This window comes from Cephus cinctus, unplaced genomic scaffold (genome assembly GCF_000341935.2).
Source record: "Cephus cinctus unplaced genomic scaffold, Ccin1 Ccin1_scaffold0692, whole genome shotgun sequence".
Taxonomy (NCBI): domain Eukaryota; kingdom Metazoa; phylum Arthropoda; class Insecta; order Hymenoptera; family Cephidae; genus Cephus; species Cephus cinctus.
In genome coordinates, this window is record NW_014333315.1 from 98099 (window position 1) to 125548 (window position 27450).

The 27450-nt window shown below is 36.1% G+C and overlaps 4 protein-coding genes and 1 long non-coding RNA gene across 8 annotated transcripts; 1 reads left to right on the forward strand and 4 right to left on the reverse strand.

The window, feature by feature from the left end:
* On the reverse strand, window positions 1–4586 carry LOC112494669. The gene is made up of 4 exons (XR_003060348.1): window positions 4280–4586; window positions 977–1286; window positions 656–886; window positions 1–560 (listed from the first exon to the last, which is right to left on the reverse strand). It is a non-coding gene; the product is annotated as an uncharacterized LOC112494669 (long non-coding RNA).
* Window positions 4587–7135: 2549 nt separating this feature from the next.
* LOC107269950 (histone-lysine N-methyltransferase SETMAR-like) lies at window positions 7136–7954 on the reverse strand. The gene has a single exon (XM_015744415.1). It carries the CDS (start codon window positions 7952–7954, stop codon window positions 7136–7138), a length of 819 nt encoding a protein of 272 aa, XP_015599901.1.
* Window positions 7955–14063: 6109 nt separating this feature from the next.
* LOC107269966 (heat shock protein 83) lies at window positions 14064–17135 on the reverse strand. The gene is made up of 3 exons (XM_015744461.2): window positions 16738–17135; window positions 16408–16526; window positions 14064–16324 (listed from the first exon to the last, which is right to left on the reverse strand). The coding sequence occupies exons 1-3, from the start codon at window positions 16888–16890 to the stop codon at window positions 14428–14430; spliced, it is 2169 nt and encodes a 722-aa protein (XP_015599947.1). The 5' UTR covers window positions 16891–17135; the 3' UTR covers window positions 14064–14427.
* Window positions 17136–18785: 1650 nt separating this feature from the next.
* On the reverse strand, window positions 18786–22027 carry LOC107269960 (integrin-linked protein kinase homolog pat-4). Of its 4 annotated transcripts, none has more exons than XM_015744450.2 (8): window positions 21862–22027; window positions 21605–21761; window positions 21086–21251; window positions 20703–20895; window positions 20545–20625; window positions 20023–20465; window positions 19717–19947; window positions 18786–19646 (listed from the first exon to the last, which is right to left on the reverse strand). In XM_015744450.2, the coding sequence occupies exons 2-8, from the start codon at window positions 21691–21693 to the stop codon at window positions 19500–19502; spliced, it is 1350 nt and encodes a 449-aa protein (XP_015599936.1). In that variant the 5' UTR covers window positions 21694–21761; window positions 21862–22027; the 3' UTR covers window positions 18786–19499. The 4 variants fall into 4 exon arrangements, with proteins under 4 accessions (XP_015599936.1, XP_015599935.1, XP_015599934.1 ...); XM_015744449.2 differs by having other exon boundaries at window positions 21605–21783; XM_015744448.2 differs by having other exon boundaries at window positions 21827–22027.
* Window positions 22028–22725: 698 nt separating this feature from the next.
* LOC107269959 (juvenile hormone epoxide hydrolase 2) lies at window positions 22726–26690 on the forward strand. The gene is made up of 6 exons (XM_015744445.2): window positions 22726–23047; window positions 23528–23720; window positions 23816–24164; window positions 25320–25519; window positions 25828–26062; window positions 26311–26690. Exons 1-6 carry the CDS (start codon window positions 22874–22876, stop codon window positions 26531–26533), a joined length of 1374 nt encoding a protein of 457 aa, XP_015599931.1. The 5' UTR covers window positions 22726–22873; the 3' UTR covers window positions 26534–26690.
* The last annotated feature ends 760 nt before the right edge of the window (window positions 26691–27450 follow it).

Consider the following 27450-nt stretch of genomic DNA (forward strand, 5'->3'; position numbering starts at 1 on the left):
CCAAGGCATGAAGAGGGCAGAAAAGAGTCGAGAGGGTGGCAGCTTTGGGACAAGCTTCCCAGGTTGGGGTGGAATAGCTTTCACTGGCGAGCCCTTAACCAGTCCGTTTCCATTGTTTATTTATGCAGCAAAATTAGCTCGCCCGGAAAAGCAGCACCTTGGGCCATTTTTTCGCAGAATCGCAAAGTCGAGCAATTTCTATGTTTAGAATACGTACTGAGACAGGTATAACAGCATACGTTTTACATATAGCCTATTTTTATCCTGCTTTATGTGATACGTCGCTGCACCTAGTCTAGTAGATTCAAGTCGTTATCGTTATACAGACAGAAGTACAATGATGGTAAAAATTATTTGACGGATCGATACTACCTTCTGTCTAACAATAAGGCACACGAGTATGCTTTATATTCCTATAATCTCAAGGTTTCGTGCCGTCGACCGAAAACTCTTAAGATTACGATAAGAATTTCACGGACACCCAGTTGCTCGTTATGAAGCATATTAATTTCCGCTTGGCACATTTCACAGAGCCCATGCGCGTAGCGGCAGTTTTACGCCTAGACCGACAAAAAAAAAACTAAATATTAACCACGTTCAACACCTATATAACGCCTTCACGAGAGGAAGTGTACAAGCTGGTTTTAGAACTGACATGTGTACTAGATTCAGGCCCTTCCGGGTGGCAGTAGCAAAGCCCCAATGTATTTGGGTGTGGACAGCCTTTTAGTGAAAAAAGAAAATACTAGCTGGAACTCCACGTTCATCCTGCTTGACAATGCTGACCCACATCTTCCGCATGGACGGACACGAGTTGGTGTACGACAACAGCACCGTGAAGGCATAACGAAAATCCGTGAAATATATTTTTCCATGGTAGCTATGGCTAAAAATATAAAAATAAAAATACAAACAATATTTCCAATTGCTACTGTGTTACAGTCCCGTAAACTCAACTCGGAAGCATAGGGCATACCTTCATGCCGCAGTGGAAAAAAACTGGGCTTGCAAAGTCGACCACAGCCTATATCCAATAGCGGAGAACTGCAATGCGGTCGGGAACCTCCCAGCAACTGTTTCAACGACTAACTAGCCACTTGTGTACCGAATTATAGAGCACGGCTGCTACGGATTTATCTCTCTGGTTTCAGGTAATGGTCAGTGGTCGTTTTACGGTGAGTAAAGAGTCAGCTGCCATCGCGATGTTAAAGTTACACGTGATGCCCTAGACGTACGTAGAAAATTCATTGAGACAAAGAGAACGATGCTGAAAGACTGCAGAGATCCTGAAAGTAAAAAAAATACTGAAGGCCAGCCTATAGGGAACGTTCATATCTAAATCTAAATATATAATGTGTACTATGTAACTTATAGGTTAGGGAGGGGCATAGCGTCACACAGACTGTTGTATATAGGTATAAAGTTCCTTGATTATTATTCCGTGCTGACCCTTGCTCCGCACTTTCAACTTTTGTTGTCCGCGCCCCTGCAGTAGCTCGTGTAACGTATTAAGGTTGACCAGGGGTTACTCGCACATCCAGTTTGACCATTGGTTACCAACCAGACTGAATGCAGGCTCGGCTATCTATGACTTGTTATATACATACGATGCTGCACGATCGATATTTTTGTTCGAAGAATTTAGTGAGCTCTTTTTCTCTCACCATTTCTCATAGACAGTCAGTCGAGGATGTCATGTAAAAATAAACAGTGACTACAGCCAGGAACGTTGAATGATTAGGGATGATGAGGTTAGCCTTTTAAATGCTTCTAGGGCTATTGCAAAGGGCGTTCTTGACACTCGCTCTTGGCACACGTGCATCCTGGAATTCCATAAGCACTTGGTTCTACTCTTGACAAAAATTCTTCGGCAGTTTGAATCCTCTACGCGAGTACAGAGTCTCCCCGATAGGAAAGCTTGCGACGTCTTGAGAATATATGTCTTTGGGGAAGATAGCAATGGCTATCCCAACAACTATTTTCATTCCCTTTATAGCTCCCTTGCGTCAACGAGTCAAGAAAATGGCTCCTTCACTAATCTAGTTTTCCTCGAGCTCAGCGTGTAACTTTACGTGGGATCTCAAAATTTCCGCATGGCTGAATCCAACGGCTTTAGGTATACTTTAGGTGCCTGGCTATATACCGTGCTTGTCCTTATATTGAACTGGACAGCGTAAATGGGTTCCTAAAGGTATATAAGGTAAGCTAGCGCTAGAGTCGAGACTTTATATTACCTCAAATTTAATAAGTTTACCGAGCGTAATAGCATTCTACCGAAAGAAGAGCTGGCATGGACGATAATTAAAAACTGCTCGAGATTCGATAGCCGTATAGCCTTTTATGTAAGATTAGTCTAGGTAGTTCATATATTACATAACAACATAAATATAACCTATAGCCTTATTTTAGGATTCACGTGCTTTTTTCAATTGGTTTTCTCACTTCGATACCACGTGCTATGGAACATTCCAGATTGTTCGAGTATGGCGTTATACGCATTACTATATACGACTCATATGTTGACCACATATGTATGCACTCAAGGGTACACCCATATTTCGTCTCTATCCATACCGTTCACGCGTTACGTAATATCTTTGAGTTTCTATTTATAATATTATTATCAAGTGCCTCACCGCACTTTACAACTATCTGTCCGTATAATTGACGAAATTTATAATTTTACTGGATTTAATGGTTAAATTGTAATTTAAGTGAAAATATTACCGATAACGTGTATAATTATATGACTATTACGTAATTTTGGGTTTTCTTTTAATAATAGGGAAATGGGTAGTTTTTATTGTATTGTTGATGGTTTTTAATTAATTACGAAACCTTTTGGGTTTTTGACTTCGACGGTCTTAATCAAATGTTATAATTTACGAGTACAGGCTCTATTCTGTTGGCACCTCATTGTTCCGTGCTGGCGAGACGTGAAAGTATGCTACATATGCTGGTACATGATGTTTAATTGAATTTTAATGTGTACTCGGTACAATATACCCAACGTTATCGCTTTTATTTTGAAAACTCTATGACTTTCATCGTTGCTCTTTACCTCGCAACGTGAATTCGTATTTATGACGCATATTTAACCATGTTTAATACGCGTACCCGTTACTTGCGCAACTGCCTGGCCCACTAAAATTAGAGCAGTGGCTCTCAACCGCGATGAAACAATCAGAAAAGTTTTTATGAGACTGGCTCGTTTATTTACAAATTAGCTCATTAATTATCACATTTAAAAATATTCCAGTGATTTTAATTAATTAAAAAAATATATGCTTCGATATAAATTATTAACTCGCTAATTCTTCTTAGAACCGGTCTCAGGGGTACGGAGATTATAAGTTGGACAAAAATATACGTTATCAATCCAAAGTCTTAAACTATCGTTTTGACAGACTCACTACAATGCCATAATTAATGTTTAAAGTAATTAACTTCCACGAGTTCGTTAACTTAAGTGAATATAAGTCGAGGACAATAATTGAGATTGATCTTAATGAATAGGGTCGTAGCAAATTAGCCTGTAATTACGAACGTGGGTGATCTATATAGGGAGTAAATAGAAATCCGATAAAATTTCCGACATTAACGTGCCTTCAGCGTCCCTGTAATTTACAGCAGAGCCTTTATTTTTCACGATGGTTAATTAAGTAGCACCGCTGAGAATCTTGCTTTTTGGATGATACAGAAATAAATATTACTCACTGCTCCTCCTTGAGTTACATGGGAATGAACAGCGCGACGTTAAAAAACGCGTGGACGTCCGAGAAGACAGTTGGCCAGGTAAAATAACGATGAAGCAATATTAGAAAGTAGGTGCATAGGAAGTGTGTTAGTTCGGCCCGAAACCATGTGGTAAAAAATTCTAATTCCTGTACGGAGCGTTTCACCCGAGATGTCTCCTTCATTGGCAACCCGACTACATCGTGATACCAACGTATTCGATATAAGCAAGATATTAAAAGAATTTAAAAAAAAATTAAAAATTAAAAAATCTTGCAAAAACACTCTATCACATTGATTTTATACTATACGTATATCAAACATTAATTATAACCACGATGGCTAATAATTATCATGAAGAAAATAATTATCAAATAACTCCTTACGGAGTTACTTATATACATATAAATGATCGAGCTCAATTTTTGTGCGATGTAATAAAATGACATACGTGAATCGTTGATCCACCAGTTTTACACGTAGCATAGGAACTGTGAATACTGTGAACAAGATAGGTTACGGAGGGTTAGAATATGGGACTTACCGGGACATAGATTCTTTCCTTGTTGATCGACGAGAAGTTTCATCTCGTAAGTGAAATCACGTCGACTTCAGAATGGAGGCGGCTGGATGAAGGAGGATACGTCGTCGTCAGGGACGTATAGACATATAAAAGACCCAACTATAGAAAAGAGATCTAATAAGAACCCCATGCGGTATTAAATCAAATCAATCGGCGACGGAGTCCCGTAACGGGACGTAGAAAAAAATTTTTTTAATTTTCCAAATTCTGTTTACCCATTTACTCTTTTACCATCAGTATCCTTTTCTCTGTATTATTCTTTGATAATCCGTTGCGACTTTATAATTCTTGAAACTATATTTTCCATCTCCTTTGAGAACGTCTTTAGGGAACAGTGGGTTCAGTAATCTCCTTTCCATCTCGATCTGGTATCACCTGCACGCACCGCTGTCTTATGTATACCGCTACGCTTCTCTCACTTCCGGATGTATGTAAGTTCCCACTTCATTAACATCAATCAGGTCGAAGCCACAGTCATTCTACTTCACTAATTTCGTTCACTACTGCCTCACGCATCTACATTATATAGTTATCCATGGTAGCATTAATAAGGTCAACGTATAGCGTACCAAGGAAAAGCATTATGACAAAATTATTATTAATAACAAAGTAAGTATGTTTTTCAGAGAAACAAGATTATTCTTTGTGATACAGGAAGCGTCTGAAGATTTTTTGTTAAAAAAATATCCTCCCTACTTGATCTCCTGTTTATATTTAAATACTGCTTCCTGTAAGAATATTCTACTTGCTGTTCAATCCCTCCACCCTCCCACTTCTCTCGCCCCTTATCTATTACCATTATATAACCTTCACAGAACTCTAGAACTCGTCTCGAATTCAATTGCGTGACTTTATCCGTAGAGTTACAAGCAGAGGGGTGAATTTCTGGTAAGAATTTTCGTGCAATAACTTCTCCTCCAGGGGAAAACTCGTTTCTCACCGAATCGAATAAGTTCGCAGGGGGTTGGATCTGAGGAAGCGCAGCCTTAGGCGTACCGGCTGTTCACACGTAGTTAGGACAAGGATAGTAGGAGTATACTTAACATAAAGCCTGGGGGATGGCAGTGGAGCTGGTTTAACTGTTGGAAGCAGGGTATGGATCTAGCGAGGCTTGCAGACCGTAAACCACCAGGATCTGGGTCAGTAGGTCGACCCTTTCATCGATCGAAACCCCACTACCTAAAATTCTCACGTTTTTCCGCACTTTGCCAAATCGCACGATATTTATTTTCGCCTACGACCCATCAACCTAGCAACCTACGACCCTCCTCTACGATAGCGATTATTAGTCACTGACAAGCCTACCGGGAATCGGATATGATCCTTCTGGGTTCCTTGCTCAAACCCAGCTTCGAGCCATTGCCTCTACCGTTTTTTCCCCTTACGGACATGGAAGAAATATTGAAGCTGGGAGTTCTGTCGTAAACACCCAAAAGATTCAACCTGGATGTATTTATATCTATATACATACCAATGTATATCAGAATTTGGTATGATAGCTTTTTTTGTTATATTAAGAGGCTACTATATGAATTTCACGAAAAACGATTATTCAAGGCTCATGTCTTTTTATATGTATAATTTTATTGATGGCGTATATCAATACTAATTTTTTTTTCGATTCATAAAACTTTCGAAAAACTTATATGTGGATTTGTTATTCGTGAAACATTTCACGTGACATTGCGTCGTGTCATGTGAAATATGTAGAAATTTTGTAAAGTCTATTTGATAAGCGTTGGGACTTTGATGCATTTATTCCAGTCACACTCTCGGTTAGATTAATTCAATAACATATACACATATAAATAGAGTCCGCTTTTACTTTCTTTGTCAAGCTTGTTTTTATCGATCTCACGTTCGAGTAGGCATTAGTAAAGATTCAATATTTAGATCAAGAACCTTTCTAGCACTGTGAAAGGATTTATTTATTTAGTTTCAACATTTTCTAATGCCACTTCAAATAATCTTGATTTGCGTACTGCTTACCAAAGTTTATCTACAGAAACTGATGTGTGTTATTGATAATCGTAATATGCTGGCGACGTGAAATGTATTATAGCCGGTAAAAGGAATGCACAATATCTCCATTATCGTCTGGATCTTTTATTAATTCATTTTTTATCGAATTTCTCGCCGCATAGTAAATCGTACCTTTTGCACTACTCGATTGGTATGCCGTAAAAGCATCCGCTCCTGAAGTGCGATAAAATCGGGTAAAAATCTATTTTTCTTCTCAGGCTCGTAATAAATTCTCGAAAATATTTATCTAGTTCTGTTATTTTTGTTCATGTAGTCGGATGGATCCGATAAAAATTCCTTTCTTTTCTACCTTGTTATAAATTCGTTAGCGCGACCGGAAATCAAAGATATGATAAATCATATTGCCAATCAAGTGCCAGGTTACATGCTCCGTTTCTACAATAAGGATTCATATCGTAATCAGATGATGAAATTGCAAATGGTATAGCTCTAGAAATTATATTGTACCATCCTGAGCCTTAAGTTACCCAATATCGAAAATACAAAACATCATTCGACCTTTTACGTATACGTGGGTTGCTACTTATATTTCTGGCTTAATAATGAAAAAACAAAGAATTACAATTAAAATTGGTTTTATTGTTTTTTAAAATATTTTCCACTCCGATTAGCACTTTTTCCACTCCGATTGAGGTACCTCCAAAACATAGTTTTTGAATGCATCAACGGCTTCTTCAGGGGTCGAAAAACGTTGTCCGCGCAATTTATTTTTAATGTGCGGGAATAAAAAGAAGTCATTGGGTGCCAAATCAGGATTGTACGGCGGATGAACCATTATTCGATGTTTCGGCTGGTCAAAAATTCCTTTATTTGAGCCGATGTGTGAGATCTCGCATTGTCATGATGAAGAATGATTCGCCTCTTCTTCTGCTTTTTTCGAATTTCTCCGATGACTTCTGGCAAACAAATGGTCGTGTACCATTCAGAATTGACCGACTTGCGTTGCTCTAACGCTATTGTCGCCACGTGACCGGTAATGCCGAAGAAACAGGCAACCATTTGCTTCGATGTGCTTCTTCCGCGAACAATTTTTGTTGGATTTGGCTCATCTTGGAAGACCCATACAGTCGATTGCTGTTTTGTTTCGGGCTCATACGCATAGATCCATGATTCGTCACCTGTGTAGATATTATACACAACCTTTGATGCACCTTGACCGTATTTTTTTAACATTCCCTTGCACCAATCGACACGAGCCTTCTTTTGAGCGTTTGTCAGATTATGTGGGATCCAACGCGAACAAATCTTTTTCACGGCCAAATGTTCATGTAATATCTTATTGATGCTAGTCATACTAAAGCCCAAAGATGCCTCTATCTCACGATATGTAACATGTCGATCTTGCTTTATCAGTTCATGCACAGCATCGATATTTTGTGGCACAACAACCGATTTTGGACGACCTTCACGGAATTCGTCCTGGAGCGAACGACGACCATGATTGAATTCGTTATACCAGTTTTTTACAGTGCTATAGGATGGTGCTTTATCGCTGTAGAAAGAATTAGGTTCATGGCTGCACTCTTGTCTTGATAATCCACGTCGAAAGTTATGAAAAATAATCGCACGAAAATGTTCACGAGTTAATTCCATTTTTTGCCCAAGATGAATTTTTCAAGTTACTGTGAACAACACAAATCGCACTCAAATGAAAAATGTTCTGTAGAAGGTTATGGTTAAAAATGTCAAACTTTCCGTTGAAAACGTCAGATGGCGCCTGGCAACACCTAGGCCAGAAATATAAGTAGCAGCCCACGTATAACATTTGATTTTAAGCCTAACGCTATTCTTCAGGAAAATTCTGCTTTTGTTTCTGCACCATCAAATATAATTCTTGGCTCGAGTTCTTTTTTTCATTTTTAGAATCCACGTGGCAGCTTTACTACTCGTGCGCATCGGAATATTCAGAGCCACGCTTCCAGGCTTCTTTGAATTCTCTTTTCCTCGATTACAAGAACACGATATTTTCAAATTAAATTCACTGCGTGGGCAACAATGTAGATCCTGCACTGAACCATGATCATTATCCATATCTCCATTAAGAGAACCTTCTTTTCATGCTACTTCAGAGTTTCTACCACCCCCCTAAAAAAAAAAAACGATCCATAAGATTATCAAACCTATCTGCCAAGTAAAATCTACATGGTGACTAATATAAATTGAAACCTAAATATGCATTATGGTTTTTTGTTAATTTTGAGACATCAGAAGCACCATTATAGAGAAATCATCGTTGAACATACAGCGCGAAGCTATTCACGAGAAAAACCAAGACTAACGACCTATATTTAACGATTGGCAATTTACGTGAGCGTGCAAGTGCCAGTTGTTTTATTTTGTTACTAAAAGAAACGAAGGAAAAAAAAGAAGCAACACTTCGTAATAATGCCTTTCTATTCGCCGTCGACGATTCTATATAGCCGCCACGATCCCAATATTAATTATAATCCTATCATAAATCAGCTGTCCTTAGCGGTTCCGCAAGTGGATTGTAAAAAAATATCTATGCAACCCCCGGAAGTGAAGTATCGAATATAACCCAGAGAAAAGGAACCCCCCGGTGCCTCGAATAGCAACGGGTTTAGATCGGCTAATAAACATACAAAACATCAACGTCTCTCAGGGAGCCCTATGATCGTACAGAGGCTTTGTTCCTAGTTCCTTAAGGCGGGGTCTTTAACCTTAGCCTCGACCTGGTGGCCATCCGAGGATCGCAGGATATTCACGGTTGTGCACATAGTTCTAAGGTTTCCACATGGCTGAGTTTCCCCAACTCGACTCACGTCCAGTCCTGGCTCAGTTATACCCCCGAGATTCATGTACAATACAATAACAGTAGCTACCTACCACGTATACACAGTTTTCACGCGTACCAACTCTCTAAGTTGAGCAACTTCAAATCCGAGTTCTCTGGATTGCTGTTATACTCTGTATATAGTAGAGACGGATAGAGTAGTACCTTAGTAGGAAGGTACCTACTCTGAATATAGCCAGTCCTACCAGAGGTTCGTCGAGGCTCGTAGAGCAAAGCCAGCCAGTTCGATGAGGTTGGCAAGCTGCGTTAGGAAACGGGCAGCGTGGCATAGGCGAGAATGATAGGGAAGACTAGGACGCGGAGCGTCGCGGTGCTGTGGGCCGCGGCAAGACGCTCGGGAAGAGGAGGTTGTCACTGGGGGGAGAGGTCAATGACCCGTGCACGTGGAGAGGCTCAAAGTAGGCCACGCTGTGACATCACGCAAAATCAAGATGTCCGCCGGGCAAGTAAGCAACGTTCCCACAATGCTTGGTGCCAGCTTGTGAGTACGGCTCTAGAAGAACGGAGCCTCTAATGTTGAGCCGCGGTAACATTTACCGAGGATGCGTACGTACCTTGAATACTAGGTGAAATACTTTATAAATAGTCCACTGGAATTGGCAGCACTGCTTTTCGTAATATCGAGGATTACGTGGTTCATTAATAGAGAGAGTGTTTATCTGGCTGTATGCATAACTGTACGCTCTTATTATCTTACGAGTTTTCGAAATCTACTTTATCGACGTTCGAGACTCAAACGCATTGAAAATCCTGTAGCTTCTTGTCCAACTCGGCGGTGTATAACGCTCTCGTACGAAAACTATCGGCAATCTTGCGAACTCCTTTGTTCTGATAAGATTAAAGGAAAATTATTATATGGAAACGTAATGCTTACGACTTAGAGACTCATGCAAGGCCATATAGCGTATGTAAGGTTTTATGTCACTAATAAAGTATGCCGTGTTCTCTCTCCAACGGACGATAACGTGATCTGGATGATTCAATGAAATTATTCTCCTCACGTTAATCTTCTATGCCATAATATACTTTTATTTGTCCGTCTGTCTCTCTCTCCCCCCCTCTTGCGTACATACTCTGTTTCTTGGTACGGATCGTAAAAAGGGATACGCAAGTCGTTACGTGTTGACACATTAGTCGTTTAAAAAGACTGTAACGCTCTGGCTGTTACACAGCGATCATGTGGCGTACTTTCCATTTTCAGGGTCAACCCGTTCGACCACTTTTACTCTCTTCGATAGGAGCAGAAACTTTGTCATCTAAGCTTCGACGTGGAATCCTTTTAGAGCAAATTGATGGTAAACTTTAACCCCTCACAACCTGTATATTTAACCGGAGCCACTGAAACTGTCATGTTTTCAAAATACTTTGTATTAATACTGCTCGTGTAAGTTCCTTCAAGTTACTTGTGCTTTCGGAAAGCATCCTTTTATATTTTTATATCGTAAAAAATATGTTGAGCTGTTACAGCGTGCAGCTTTGTCATTCCTTCTCGGAGTCCAGTATGCCGTGGAGTAAGAGTAAATCCTTTCAAGTCTCTTTGTGATTGGAATGAACGAATCCGATTAGAAATCCAGTTCTGTTCCACAGTTCACAGCATCCTATCGACCCATTGAGAAATAGATATGCTATATTAGTAGTATAGGTCTTATTACGAAATATAGTATGATCATGAAGAATTAGGTGAATCTGTGAATATCCTAAAGTACGTGCATTCGAAATGAAAGAATTTACATTATTTCATAATAATACATCAAGTGCTTATTGAATTGCGTTTCAAAGAATTTCGATAGAATTGCCCAGTCAAATGCCGGATAAGTAATGTTTCAATCTGTTATCATTATTTTCATTATTATCGTTCGGGGGAAATCCCAAGACTCTACTTTGATCATTGGCCGGGGCACTTGCGATCATTAATCCGGAACTGCGCGCGCTATGCGTTTCAGAAATTCTCAACGTGCCTCCCACTTTCTCTCTCTCTCTCTCTCTCTCTCTCAGTAAAACAAAAAAGACAGAAATTCGTATGCACTACGTGCTTCGCAAGCAAATCGAAAACTTTATTTTGGTCTCTGACGGGATTAAGTCATCGGACGCAAAAGTAGTTTTCCAGCTTGCTCGTGGTTAAACAGTGCAGTCACCGTTTTTATGTTGACGATTATCGTCACATCTAAATTGCCAGATATACCTGTGTCTGTCGAGGTTCGAAGAAGCAACGATATCTCCTTTCTCTTCTTCTTCGTTCCTTGTGCTTTTATTATTTTATACTTTGCTTCGTTCCAACTCCTTACTTTACTTCCACGATATCGTAACTATACGTGATTGCACAATCTTTTTCTCTTCGAATCTCCCTAAGGTTAAGACCATATAGCGTTATTTTACGAATGGATTAGCATGCGTCAATATGATCGTTAGAAACGGAATATAAAACGAAATAATTTAGGAAGCTACGCGACAGATAAATTTATTTCCAATCGATAACTGCATTAAATTTTGAGCCGCGTTATCGATTCGCTTGCGAAATTTTACGAGTCAGTATGTCAATTTATGTAACGTATAACGATCCGATTTGAATTGGATTGCAACTGAACCAATGCTATTACAAATTTGGATTATGTATTTAATATCAATTTAATGTTATATAACCTTATGACATGGGTAATATATTGTAGGTATATAATTCATGCCTAATACATGCCTAATTTGTAATGCAATATTCAGTATTTACCATAATGCTCGTAGTCGTTCCAGAGAAGAGAATGTAACTGGAGACTAACTATACAGTATATTGTTGCATTGTAGCGATTTCTGAGCGATGTCTAAAACTATTGGCTTACTACTGCACTGTGTTTTAGTTTACTTGGGTCGTTTGTCATCGATCAATAGTAGAGTATCAATAGTTTGAATCCTATAAATTAAATAATTCACAACGCGTATTGCCAAGAATACTTTTGTCAGGTATAACCTTTGCTACAGGATCGACGTTAAGGCTAAAAATATCACGAGAGAATATCCTCCTGCCGAGTCTCCTTCGTCTGAGACGAATCGTAACCTTCGAGTTACGTGGGATTCGATTTCGAGTTTCATCCAGAAAATTCTTTCTGGTATATATTACAGAGAGACATTCTATCGACAGATGGCACAATTTTATGTTTTGAAGATAACCACAACTTCGTTTCTAAAAGCACAATTTTGAATCACTTTAAACTGTCTCGAAGTTAACGTCCTATCACTCAGTAATATATCACGTGACGTAATATAGTGTGTACCGATATTTCAGAAAGAAGAAATTTATTTCCGCGGCGTTCCCTGCCTCTTCAATTATTTTTTACGTCCATTGTTCTTATCATAAATCAGGTGAGTGATACCCGCGACATTCTAGAAGCATGGTTAAAAAAAGACTTCTCGCAATTCTACATGTATATGTATTTGTGGTCATGGTTATATACATACATACTTAATACTATACGATACCTTGACATTTTTCACGAAACTTTATTAACCGAATAATTATCAGGTGTTTATCTGTATTAATGTACGCCTAGATGGATATACGTACATTTTGCGTTTACGACAGTCACTTATGAATAAGTACAGATGTATTATAACTTTGTAAAAGTTACACGTAATGCCCATAATGTTAGCAGTCACGGAAATCTCCATGTTGGCTATAGGTCTTTGGTATTTTGTTAGGGACTAGTAGAAATATCATGAGTGACATCTAGCGGCGGCGTATGAGAATATAAGGACATCGCGTAATAGATATCTTGGTTACCGGTTAAATTTTGCTGATGCGAGTTTGATTAAAACCTCTATCCTCATTATTGTGATCGTCAGGATTCTTCTCCTACCTGAAATATCTCGTTTTGATTTGTATTAGTACAGTGAGAATTTTCCGGCTATTGCGTTGCACTTTTCATTTTTAATACAGGGTAGACTACTAAGAAATTAGTTTGATTCTCATTAATATGCTTTCGTTTCTAGTAATTGTTATTGGGAAAAATGTATTAGTATTTGATAATGCTCGAAGTTAATCTAGTGCATCTAATATGTTTAGTGTGATACTACCTTACGTAAGTCTACCATAATTAAAATAAGTATAATATTGTATAAATATTATATATTATTATATAAATAAGTATAAATATTGTAAATTTTGACATTTCGTATAAATCATTCTACCTTCATCGACATTATTCATCTTTCAAAGGAAAAACTTGTATATTCAATGTTTTAAGAATTACAGCCAGTTAAAATGGCAAAAAATAGGCGCATAGATACATAAATTTTTTTTAAGAAATAGGACTTTCATTTTTATAAATTACTTTTATGACTATAACTTTTGAATGGTTGAAGATATTTTCACAATTTCAAATTTTTGTCATATACTTTAAAATACGTTCTGCTAGTTGAACCATGTTTCCTGAATGAGGTTAATTTCTGTGGCTGACCAGGTAACAAATTTTTTTCCTTTTTAATGCCATTTCCTGTTTTATTTCTTGAAAAGCATACCAATCCCGCCATCTACATGATACACGTTGTATTAACAAATTACGAAGGTAACTTACTTTGAAGAAGGAAAAAATGTGATAATTGAGTTTAAAATTAAATTCATTTTGTTCTTTAGGGTATCCCAAGTTTGTGACAATGGACCTCCAGTAAAAATTAGAAACATTTGAATATAAAAATGAACTTTTTTACCTGCATTCAGGAAATGATATGTTCATAGGTTTAATTTACAATTACAATATGCGTATTTAGAATTAAACCTGTAACTATCGTTAGAAAGTGGTTTTTTAATGGCCATTGCTTATGTTTTTGTGGAACTTGATTAATTATAATTTCGATAATCGTTGGTAAAATCTTAGGATAGCAAAGATATAACAACAGATATATAATATTGGAGTATTTATTGCGCACAACACAAGATAAACGCAATTTTTTGTAACCTTATTTTAACAGTAATTTCTGGAATGATTAATAATTAGTAACGACCTATTAACTCAAATTCGACTAAAAAAAAAGGATGATATAAAAATGTTTTTACAAAGGCTGAAGATGTAATGATGCTCGCTTATGAAAATAAATATAATTTTATTACCTTTTTTGCAATAATACGTGAATCTATTGGACTTATTCATAAAATATACTTAAATACTTTGAAAAGTAACGATAAACAGTCTTCTCCCTACGACTTACACAACATAACGTGTCTTTGGATTTTTCAGAAGATGTCAGAAAAGAAACGATCAAATTTTTAATCTACTTCTTCCATCCTAGATGCATCCTCTGACTCGCCTTCTAATGGTGGAGCCTCAGTGCTCATTTCTTCAATCTCTACAGCTGGCGTATCGTCATCATCAAAACCGAGACCCAATTTGATCATTCTGTAAATTCTTGATGCATGGACTTGAGGATCTTCCAAGGCAAATCCTGAAGACAAGAGAGCAGTCTCAAAGAGCAACATTACCAGATCCTTAACAGACTTATCGTGTTTGTCAGCCTCAACTTTCTGTCTCAGTGTTTCAATAATCGGATGATCCGGATTGATTTCTAAATGTTTCTTGGCTGCCATATATCCCATAGTTGAGGTGTCACGGAGTGCCTGGGCTTTCATAATCCTCTCCATATTTGCTGTCCATCCATACTGGGATGTTACAATGCAGCATGGAGAATCAACTAGCCTGTTGGACACAACAACTTTCTCAACTTTCTTGTCAAGGATGTCTTTCATGACCTTGCAAAGGTTTTCATATTTGACTTTGTCCGCCTCACGCTTCTTCTTTTCTTCCTCATCCTCTGGTAACTCCAGACCCTCCTTGGTGACTGATACCAATTGTTTGCCGTCGTACTCCTTCAGCTGCTGAACAACATACTCGTCGATGGGTTCAGTCATATAAATGACTTCGAAACCGCGTTTCTTGACACGCTCTACAAAGGAGCTATTGGCTACTTGATCCTTACTCTCACCAGTGATGTAGTAGATGTGTTTCTGATTCTCCTTCATACGTCCTACATATTCCTTGAGAGAGCAAGCCTCATCTCCTGATGCAGAAGTGTGGTAGCGCAATAAATCTGCTAACTTCTTCCTATTCTGACTGTCCTCATGAATGCCCAATTTTATATTCTTGCTGAACTGCTCGTAGCACTTCTTATAAGTCTCTTTATCTTCAGCTAATTCTTCAAAGAGTTCCAAACATTTTTTTACAAGGTTTTTACGGATAACTTTGAGAATTTTGTTCTGTTGGAGCATTTCACGAGATATGTTCAGTGGAAGATCTTCACTGTCTACCACACCCTTGATAAAGTTGAGATATTCAGGTATAAGATCTTCACAGTTGTCCATGATAAAGACTCGTCTTACATAGAGCTTGATGTTGTTCTTACGTTTCTTATTTTCAAAGAGGTCAAAAGGTGCTCTACGGGGAATGAACAGTAAAGCACGGAATTCCAATTGACCCTCCACTGAGAAGTGTTTCACAGCTAGGTGGTCTTCCCAATCATTTGTCAAGCTCTTATAGAATTCACCATATTCCTCTTGAGTAATTTCATCAGGATTCCTAGTCCAGATGGGTTTTGTTTTGTTCAGTTCTTCTTCTTCTGTGTATTTTTCCTTAATAGTCTTTTTCTTTTTCTTCTTTTCATCTTTCTTATCCTCGTCTTCATCCTCACCAACATCTTCAATTTTAGGCTTCTCATCTTCAGTTTCTAAATCCTTGGTTGGTTCTTCTTCCTCATCCTCGCTTAGTTCCTTTTCTCTCTCTTTCTGGACTAGCAATTTAATTGGATAGCCAATGAACTGTGAATGCTTCTTTACAATTTCTTTAATTTTTGATTCTTCCAGATACTCTGTCTGATCCTCCTTGATGTGCAGAATGATTTTGGTTCCTCGTCCAAGCGGTTCTCCATTATCAAGTCTTACAGTGAATGAACCACCTGCTGCTGACTCCCATACGTATTGTTCATCATCATTGTGCTTAGAAATAACAGTCACTTTATCAGCTACCAAATATGCAGAGTAGAAACCAACACCAAATTGCCCAATCATGGAGATGTCTGCACCAGCTTGTAATGCTTCCATGAAAGCCTTTGTACCAGATTTTGCAATGGTTCCCAAATTATTCACCAGATCAGCCTTTGTCATACCAATACCTCTGAAAGTTTAAAGATTTACTTAAATTCCATTTGTTACATATAAATACAATCATTTTAAATGACCTCAAATATTAATACTTACGAATCGATAATAGTCAGTGTACGGTCATTTTTATTTGGGATGATCTTGATGAACAACTCTTTACATGTATCCAGCTTGGATGGATCTGTGAGAGATTCATAACGAATTTTGTCCAATGCCTAAAAGCCAATAAAAAGTACATATTAATAATATTAGAATAATTCTCAAAGAGTTAAGTTGAAATATCTCTTTAATAAGTTAGTATTATACATTATAATATTATACAAAACAAAGGTCTTACAGATATTCAAAGAGATAAACCACTATGTCTATCACATGTGAACTTATGTTCGTCGTATAAATTCATAAGCCATGTAAAGAACTACTTACATCTGATGAATTGGAAATCAGTTCTCGGATGAAGATTTCTTTGTTGGAATAGAAAGTATTAATAATAAGGCTCATCAACTGAGCAATTTCGGCTTGAAAGGCGAAGGTTTCGACCTCTCCTCCATTCTCAACCATGGTCACGTCTTCTGTCATTTTGGATCCTTTTTTTTACAAAATTTGTCACAATCAAAAAGTTGCGCAAATAATACGGTAAAACTGTTATTTCTTAGTACAATTGCACAATTAATACTTCGATAACTTTATTCTCGTATATTCGCACACGGTAGAACTACAAAAAATATCACTTCGCTTGTCTTGCGATCAACCGTTCTTGCAGTCACTTTTCAGAATATTGAATCCTGCCGCCCACCGTACACTTTTATTGAGCGTTGAAGATTCTAGAATGCTTTTGCCGGATGTCTATCCTCCACCGAGAACATTCTGTCAAATTGAACACTATTTCACCATCTAACTTAGAGTTCAAGATATTTAATATTCTGTTATAAATATTTATATAGCTTTTATATAATTAATTAAAATATGATGAATGTATTATATGATTGAGTAGGAAAGAATAGTGTTTTACTAGCCAAAAAAGAATTGCGTGTTTGATTAATTTAGTGAATGGAGGGAGACAGAGCGCACGCGCACTGAGTATCTAAGAGAATCGCAGTATCTACGAAGGAAGGTTTCTAGAATGGTTAAATATATATCATCGTTGTATTGTATTAAAAATTTCTGTATTCAAGGTTTGAACAAAGTATTTTTTTTAAAATAGTCACTTTTTAAAACGTTCTATTAATCTTATTATCTGTTGATGAGAAATTGATGAATACGTTTATATACGTATATACTTATAACGATTTTATATGATGTTAAATTTATTGTAGTTTGCACAACGTATATTTATATTGGTATATATTTGTTATCATTCTAGTTGCCAAATTCTTCAAATCCCCGAAAATGCTCCAAAATACAGTACTATAACAGACTGTTGAATATATGTATGTAGTTTTGTTATCCGTGAAAATAGAAAGGAGTTTTACATTTTACTGCAACATATCTACAAATCTGCATACATTTCAATCCATAAATGTTACTTGAAAAAAATTTCATAACAATCTGGGAAAACGACTGCTAAAATGAAAAAACTACCTCAAGTCGTACAAAATTGTAAACGCAAAGGAACAGTGTCGTTGAGACTTACTTTTATGGATATACATATATAGAGAGAGAATCAAGTTTATAGGTGACTAGAGGAATTATTCCGTCGATTTTGTAGAATATTCCATGCTTCTTGACTTCGTGACAGCTACCTTTGAAAAACGTTACAATTTTTCAAGACTTAATCATCTCTTGGGTACATTTTTCATGGTATGGTACACGCAAATAAAAAAGTGTATGCCTGTCAAAAGTTTAAATTTACATTGGACATGGTTATATATACAATGTATATATGTATGCATGTACATACTCCGATATTTTGTGAGATTCGAGACTCATTGACTGGCGCATTCATCTAGAATCTTCTTACGTAGGTGTGTAAATTTGGAGTACTTCAATATACATAGAGATGTTTATAAAAATAACTATTATAGTATAACATTCGAATTTATTGATTTTCTGGCATTTATAACATTTCATTAAATAAAATAGAGAAATTATTATCTACATATCCATGACTAAAGTTTAATAAGCTTTAGTGGATGATTTATTACAAATAATTATCTAAAAATAGACTCCATTAAGATTTAATTGTGATCAACATCACGTTGGTCGTGACCCATCCTAGAAATTTGCGATGTAATAAAAAATAACAAATTTTTCGAAAAATTAGAAGACTGTCCGGAACCTGTACAAGTTAAAAATAAGTGTAGATAAACAAATAATAATATCTGAGTGCAGATGTTTCTGGTTAAGAAGAATACAATAATATAGTCGGTGTATTTCGGTATAATGTCGGAAAGACGAGAAATTATGTCCTTTCAATGTTTTCATTCGCTCTCATCAGGTTAATGATGAAATTAAATTATTCTTAAATCGTAAAATCTTGATTACATACTTTATTCCACACGTAGTGAGGATACATTTGTATACATAATAATTACATTAGATTATTCTTGATAATTTTTATTTAAGGCACGTTACTATTTGGTCAATAATATTTATTTTTGTCAGCCCTAATAAGTTATATAAGAATAGCAGACGTGTTAACAATCATAGATTTTAATAAATTAAGGGTAAATTTCTAAATTAACACCCATCAAGAGTATTTTGTATTTAAAATATGGCAAGTATGAATAACTATGGTAGAGACATAATAATGCAGACATTGATCTTATCAATTTACAGTGTAAGATACAGTAATTAAGCCACAATGTAGTGCGACTGATCGCATTAGGTAGCAAGAATATTATTGTTCTAAAAATGCGTATGCTGTTTGTATTACGGATCATACATGGTATAATTATAATAAGTTATATATAAAAATTGAACAATTAAATATTGTATACAAAGTGTAACATTTTGGAAGATCTATTTTCGAGGCACATAGTTCATCTGTCTAGAAATGTAATATAAAAATACGATAATTATTTATGTTATTGGAGGCACCGTGTTAATTAGTGAACAATGATTAGATGAGATAATGACGTAATAAACATATACTATTTTATGTATTCGTTATCGCGTTACTTTAACAATAACTCTAGGGAACACAAATTTGTCAGCTGTTGTATAATCGGATATTTCACGTTCGTATTTTAGCGTTTCATTTTATCTAAAATTGGTACAACCATGTCAAATGATGGACGTTTTCCTGGATCTTCATTCATGCAGATCCTTATCAATTTTGCTAAATGTGAAGAAATTCCAGGTGGAATACTAACACGCAGATCCTCCAGGGCAATCTTAAAAAAAATGTATATATTCAAGTCAAAATTTTATAACGAACTTCATGGTAATCTGCCGTTAAGTTACCTTCATTCCACACTCCATTGGTGAAAGATCAGCAAAGGGAACTTCCCTGGTTGCCAATTCCCATAGGAGGACAGCGAAGCTCCACATGTCACTAGCTTCGAGATTTATATCTGCTGGTCTTTTACTTAGTGCTTCGGGTGACATCCAGGCTGGCTCGTAAATGCGACCAACTTCTTGAAAGGAGAATTTCGAATCCGCCATGTTAACACGAGCGGTCAGATCTTCGTCGATCTATATAAAATTGTTAATAGCTATGAGATCACATGATTTATATTGTTATAATTTGTATATCTTCATTCTATTTACCATGACATGTTTGCTGTTTAGATGGAATCTACATCTATTCTGCCTCTCAAGACCATGCAAAAAAGCCATTGCCCGTGCAACATCCAAGGCTAAACGAAGAGCACGAGCGGTATCCACTACGACTCCCGTTCCCCCATGCAGAAGTCTATGTAAACTACCCCTCGCCATGTATTGTGAAACGGTTGCGAGCTGTGGTGGTTGATTCACGCAACCAAGAACAGGTAAGACGTTGGGATGAGAAAAAATTCGGAGTTTTGGGAACTCCTCGTTGAAATCTCGAGATATTCGAGAAGTACATTCGCGCAGATTCAATATTTTTGCAACGATATCATTATTCTGCCAACGACCTCTCCAAGTTTCTCCACTTGGTGTACTGGCCAAATGAGTATGCAACGATAGCTCGGCCATATTAATACCTTTATGTCTTGACAAGGTAGCATCGCCTACATAAGGACAGTATAACTATTTTATTATGCTCCTATAATCTAATTGTGTTGCTGATTTAATTAATAGATTACTTACGACTTCTGGTTTTCAAGCCCAACCAGCTTTGATCCTTGAATTGTATTTTTTTCAAGTCTTGTCCATACTCCACTGCAAGATCTATCAAAATATGTAATTAGATAGATTATAGTATTATGTACCATTACTTATTGTTGTACAAAACAACCTGTATTTACCATGCAGTCTTTTAGCCAGAGAACCTCTAGCTTTATCTAGTGGAGTGTCCCCATCTTTATTAGCTATAGAAACTAGTGCTCCTGCAGCTACTAGTTCTTCAGAAACTGCCTGATCACCCCAAAAGCAAGCATAGTGTAGAGCAGTGTTTCCATGTTCATTCGTAACATTCACATCTGCCCGATTTCTCAACAACTATTAAACAAATCAATTTTCTTTTAGTTTTGGTATATAATAACTCAAGGAGAGATTAATCCTTAATGGTTACACTTCAGTAGAGTTTCCATAAGGATCACACGTTATGTTGGAGTTACTGAGAACCTAGGTGACTGTTAAGAGTTAATTATTATAAATAATCTCATAAAAAATTACATAGAACTCATACCAATTGCACTATTTCCTTATGTCCATGAGCTGCAGCTAGATGAAGTGGAGTATCATCTCCTCTATTAGTAGCATTGATACGTGCTCCTCGACTAACAAGTAACTCTGCAAGCTTTGTATGGCCTTCTTTAGAGCACCAATGAAGAGGACTAAATCCATGATCATCCCTAAATATAAAAAATAAAATGAAATGAGAAATTATTGCAAACACATAACATTGTGCAGATGCAGTGGTGCAAGATTGCAAAGTTTATATTACAAATCATAGTACTAGAATATTAACACATTAATATTCTACTCTATAAATCTTATACTGAAGGTTTTAAATTTCCTCATTAAATAATTAGAGAAATCAGTTTTAAGTCAATGCCATGCAAAAAATATGTAAAACGTTACAATAATAATTCATGATATCATGAAAGAAAAAAGAGTGAAGGTCCAGCAAAAATTACGGAACTTCGAAACCACAATATTCCGGTGATCAGAGATTCTAGCCATAAAAGGAAAGTTTCTGTAATACCCTTGATTCATGTCATGTTCGGTGTCATCCAGCCAGACACGCACTTGCATGGCATTTCCTTCACGACACCATTGAAATATATCCTCCATCTTCTTAGGATTCGTTGATAAAACAGTATAAAGTTCTATAAATAAGTTACGGGCAGTTCCTCACGTCCCTAAAAGAGTAGCCGTCATACGCTAAATATAACCATATTTCCATAAATTCAACAATAATGTCTACCAAACACTGGTGCGATATAAAAGTTGAATCAGTACTGTCAGATTGTTACATGCCAAAAACAACTCGATAATCAGTTAAAATGTGTCATTCACGCCCTAAATATTGGCTAATTCTTGCTACTTGACACTTTGCTATATCAGAAGCTCTACCAACTTCGCGTGTAGGTTTGTTCACTGCCTTCTAGGCTTGTTTCCTCGTTCCATTCCTCGTAAATCGTAAGCAGCGTGGATATGGTAAGGCAGTGATATATTTAGCACGCATGCGCAAACCTCTTCATATACTAATTCTACAACTTACCATGAAATAACACAAATAGAACTGTAGAAACTTTTTTATTATATGTTATGGCGATGTCACATGCTTCGATATTATTTTTAACATAGAACACTACAGCGTGTAATGATTGACATATCGGCAATTATAAAGAGTATAATACGCAGAATCATGCGCCTGTAGGTATGCAATCGTATACTAATATGTATACCGTGAGTTAACATTTACAGTGTTAACGGTACATTTGGATTCAAGGTGTGTTCACAGTTTTGTCAGACTTATCGTTTGTACCAGAAAATTCGTAAAATCTTGCAACACTTGTGACATTTGATCAATTAAATCTGTTTGTTTCTCTATATTTGCATATCTTTCAAAAAGATTAAATGACATAATTTTCTTTATACGTCTCTTTTTTGTATATATTTATAAAAAGCAGTACAATATTTATATTTAATTTTTAACGTAAAATATTAACATATATTATATCATTTGTGAACAAAGTCTATCTGATTATTTTGTATGACCAGTCAAGATACTGTATGGATGTTTGCTGATAAATAGAACCTGTATCTCTGCACTGTTAGATATATGTACCTATATCCCCTGTTATATGATGTGTATAGGTCCTGTAGTTAGTATGTTCCGACGGCTTGACGAAGACGGATCACTATTCGATATATTTTCATATGTAGTAAGAGAATTATTAGGTGTTAAGAGACTTGGTAGCCAATATACTATAATAAAAACGAAGTATTGGTTATATAATCAGTGAAAATGGGAATTGTAAAATCTGCAATTATTGGCATGGCCGTGATATTAGCTGCTTCGTATTTTATTAATCGACCAGAACGAGAAATTCCTAAGTTGCCAAACACATGGTGGGGTCGGGGTCCAGCTAAGGAAGAGGATAAAAATATTAAACCTTTCAAAATTACCTTTACGAAAGAAGTAAGTTTTACATCAGGTATACATGCATTGGAAAAATTCAAGTTTCTTTTATCAATATAGATAATACTTTATCTATCTTATCTTTTGCATACACTGTGGTTCATTTTACGCGGTTCCTTCTATTTAATCGTGAATATCTCGAAGCCCCGTCATATTTTTGAAGTTTCCATTCTTCACAAAAAGTTTTTTAAAAATTATTGCGATGTATTCTACAAAGATAGAAGTTTAACGTGCAATATTTTTTTCCCAAAAATATGCATTACGAGCGCCTTACCCAAAATGAAGTGTGCACACAATGAGTTGAATATTAGTAATAATTTAATAAAATGGCCAGTGTTGTACCGGCGTAACATTGCATTAAAATTTGTAGTTTTGTATTATTAGACAAGTATTTTATTCGAAAGATTATTTATGTTCTCTTTACGATAGTACGTTTTGAAATGGTGCGATTGGTTGAAAAATAATGGTTTTTGGTTACAGCTTGTGGATGATTTAAAAGTTCGATTGAATAAGACTAGAACCTTACAGCCCGCTCTTGAAGATTCTCAATGGACTTATGGTGTTGATGGTGCATATCTTCCTATAGTTATTGACTATTGGCTGAATAAGTATGACTTCAAGAAAAGAGAACAATTTCTTAATCAATATCCACAGTTTACAACAAATATCCAAGGTAACATCAGAATTCGATACACTGCATGCAGCGTAACTGCGGCCACATGGTCAATGGATTTTTTTATCTCTAATTAATAAATAACTTTTTTCTAGGATTGAATATTCACTTCTTACACGTAAAACCAAAAAATCATAAAGGGAAACGTGTACTCCCCCTTCTTATACAGCATGGATGGCCGGGTTCGGTTGTTGAATTTTATAAAATTCTACCACTCCTAACGACTCCCCGGGAGGAGCAAGATTTTGTCTTCGAAGTAATTGCTCCATCATTACCTGGTTTTGGATTTTCTAGCTCGGCAGTTAGACCAGGCTTAGGTAGTCCCCAGATGGCTGTAGTTTTGAAGAATCTTATGCTGAGATTGGGATTTGAACAATTTTATACCCAAGGTGGCGACTGGGGTGCCGTTATACTTGCAAATATGGCTTCTCTATTTCCTGAACAGTAAGTAATCAACAGTATAGTTGGTTCGCGATATTAGTAACGTAAATAAGTTCCGTCAAAGTGAAATTGATATCGCGAACGGACTGTATAAGACTGTGTATCCTTGTAATATTTTCTCAACTGTTATTATTATTGTCCTTGTGATAGACAGTAGCTATTAATATCTGTAACGTTAATATACTAATAATTGTTTGGTTCCATATTACTGTCTAATTATCAGTGATGTAACATAAACTGCAAACTGTTTTCTAAATCTTAACGCGCGCTATTTACCTACGAAGAATAATATCTTGTTTCATGGAGTAAATTCCACTGGTTCATTTATTCATATTTAAGTTTGATTTCGTACCCGAGTGTAGCTATCTGCATTTTTGATAATAATTTTGAAGAAAAAAACGGAGGCGAGCGAAGTTATCTTTATCTTTCCCACATTCTGTTATACTTTTGATAAGTATACTCGCGACATGGATTATTTTTTAATTCCTTCAATATAAACTTCTCATAATGATGAGTTGTCGTGGGCGAAATATTATAGTTACGTAACTATAACAGGTAAAGTAAGTCATTGCAGTTTTGTATTTTGATCAGCAGTATCTCAATGATTTGGTAAAATAGCATTTACAAGTATTAATAAATGTAAAGTCCATTTCGCAGCCTACAGATAAGATAGCGAGGAAAAGATGTTACAAAGTTTTACTTTAGCACGTGCAGACAACCTTAATGTAAAAAAAAAGTGGAGAAGAAATTCTTTGTATTCTAAAATCGTGCAATGCTCCTTATAAATATTTAACGTATTATGTCTAAGTCTGAGATATTCGCTGTACACGTATAACGTCCAACCAAACAGTTTCCAATGCCACGATTTGGATGCAGCTTCACGCACGTGATGTAAAAACTACAGCAGGTTCCATGCGCAGAAACTTGTTTAACGTTCAAGTAGTTTTGTTTTCCAAGCCTCGTAAAAGCCATCCAGATAAATTATGTTTTTGTCGGCGCACGCCGATGTCATGATTCATTAACATTTCTCGAGAAAACAGAATACCGCGAGGAAAATTTAAATTATGTATTACTGCCACTGTTAGTGTAGAATATAAAGTGTTTTTTTTTTTTAATGGATGCATTAAGCTATAATATTTATTCTGATTTTCTTTTCAGTGTACTTGGGCTGCACTCAAACATGTGCATAGTCTTGAGCCCTTGGAACATGTTAAAAATGATTTTATATAGTTACTTTCCATCGTTATTACTTTCTGCTGAGGACTATCATCGTATGTACCCACTTAGTACACGCTTCTTGCGAAATTTGGAAGAGACTGGCTACTTCCATATTCAGAGCACGAAGCCTGATACGGTCGGTAGGTATCATTTTTATTAACTCTGCAGACGGGGCACATATGTGTATACTCCACTCTAATATTTGAAACGACATTTTGAATTTCAAAATTCTAAGGTCAGATTTGGATTCCACGTTTCCAAACATTTTTACACTAGATCTTCCAAAATTGACTCCTTCAGCAACCCGTCATCATCGAAGAGTTAAGGGGATGTAGGAAAATTAATGATTTTGTATCGTGTAAATAGTTTGCTTGATATATTATTGATTTAATTACATGTATTTCATCAATTGAGTATATATTATATTAAAAGATATAATTTTCTTTAGGAGTTGGCCTTAGTGATTCGCCAGCTGGATTAGCTGCGTACATACTGGAAAAGTTTTCCACAGGGACGAATCCGAATAACAGGTTTCACGATGACGGTAATTTACTGAAGAGCTTCACGTTTGACCAGCTTTTAGATAATTTGATGGTTTACTGGACCTCTAATAGTATTACAACTTCTATGAGAATTTATGCGGAGACGATTAACAAGAATTACTTAAAAGACGAATTAAATACGTAAGTATTTATTAAAGATAAAGCGAACTTAAGTTAACCACTTAACCGGCTATCATGTTTCCTAGTCGATTAGCTATCAGCAGCCCATAGCTGTTTTGTATGTTTTGGAGATGAATACAAGTTGTGGACTTTTGGTTTAAAAATTGTTTGTCGCGAGATAATTTTTATCAGTACGACTATCGATTAAATTCCAGATTAAATGGTTAATGAAAATTTCAATCTTTCTAATTAATACGTTTATTTTATAGCATTCCAATAACGGTACCTAGCGCTTGCGCTCAATTTCCGCATGAAATATCGTATCAACCACCGTCTCTCATCAAGCACCGATATAAGAATTTAATTCGGGCGACTAAAATGCCGCGTGGTGGTCATTTTGCTGCTATGGAACAACCCCAACTGCTTGCGGATGACATTTGGACTTCCATAGCGGAAATGGAAATTTTGAGGAAGAAGGAGGTTAAGAACTAATGGTTGAAGACTGTTTTTTATTAAAGTTTATTCAATAGGTTAATGGGTCACTCGTGAATTATAAAAATGTAGAGTATCGAAGAAATGTAAAATCTTTTTATATGTCTAAGAAAATTAAGGATTAAAAAGTGAAAAATAAGTTACATCTTTTTCAAGACATACTCTGCAAATCGTTCATATATTTATCGTGATTATTTCATTGTGGTGGCATCGTTGATCATTTGAACACTCTACACGTCAATTACTGTTGCTTGGATGACGGTGCAAAATGACGTATTCGTTGTGTAAATCAAAATACTAATGGTAAGAGCAAAGTGACTGAGCATATTCATAGTGTCAATGACAAATTACATAACAGAATTTATAGTGATAATGTTGAATGATGACTGTGATTTTATTCTTCTTTTGCAGTGCTTACTATTTTTTATGTAAGCGTTATGCATTAATAACGATAACACTTGTGTTAAAAGCATTAAATGGCAAGCATAGTATAAAGCATCAAACATAAACTATGACAGTCTTGCTGATAATCGTTAATAATTTTCCAAAGTGTTTTAAGCATATAAGCTTTTATTGATTCATTTATTACATGATTCCACTTACAATAGCTCTAGTGTAAGTCATTAATCATAATAATAAATACACATTAGAGCATCAATGCATACCTCATAGTAAATGATGGAACCTAAACTGGCAATGATGTTACTGATAACTTATAAATAATTACACGAACTTACAGACTTAGTACAGATGGGCATTTTGGTAATTCCGCCGTTTTTTTTTGTATTTATAGTATTATTAAATTTATTTATATATATACTATATTTATATACGTAATTGTATTCTCTTCCGTCTCGTTACTCACTTTCTCTCTATGTTTCATACGTTTTCCCGCTCTTTCTCTCTCTTTCAAACAA

Bases quoted from the DNA above. Each gene is read 5' to 3' on its own strand.
- LOC107269959 (XM_015744445.2), top strand. From the start codon at position 22,874: ATGGGAATTGTAAAATCTGCAATTATTGGCATGGCCGTGATATTAGCT. The intron at 23,048-23,527 runs GTAAGTTTTACA...TTTTGGTTACAG, and splicing joins AAATTACCTTTACGAAAGAA to CTTGTGGATGATTTAAAAGT. The intron at 25,520-25,827 runs GTAGGTATCATT...AATTTTCTTTAG, and splicing joins CACGAAGCCTGATACGGTCG to GAGTTGGCCTTAGTGATTCG.
- LOC107269960 (XM_015744450.2), bottom strand. From the start codon at position 21,693: ATGGAGGATATATTTCAATGGTGTCGTGAAGGAAATGCCATGCAAGTG. The intron at 21,252-21,604 runs GTATTACAGAAA...TTTTATATTTAG, and splicing joins GAACATGACATGAATCAAGG to GGATGATCATGGATTTAGTC. The intron at 20,896-21,085 runs GTATGAGTTCTA...TTTGTTTAATAG, and splicing joins ATAAGGAAATAGTGCAATTG to TTGTTGAGAAATCGGGCAGA.
- LOC107269950 (XM_015744415.1), bottom strand. From the start codon at position 7,954: ATGGAATTAACTCGTGAACATTTTCGTGCGATTATTTTTCATAACTTT.
- LOC107269966 (XM_015744461.2), bottom strand. From the start codon at position 16,890: ATGACAGAAGACGTGACCATGGTTGAGAATGGAGGAGAGGTCGAAACC. The intron at 16,527-16,737 runs GTAAGTAGTTCT...ATTGGCTTTTAG, and splicing joins TGATTTCCAATTCATCAGAT to GCATTGGACAAAATTCGTTA. The intron at 16,325-16,407 runs GTAAGTATTAAT...TTAAACTTTCAG, and splicing joins ACACTGACTATTATCGATTC to AGGTATTGGTATGACAAAGG.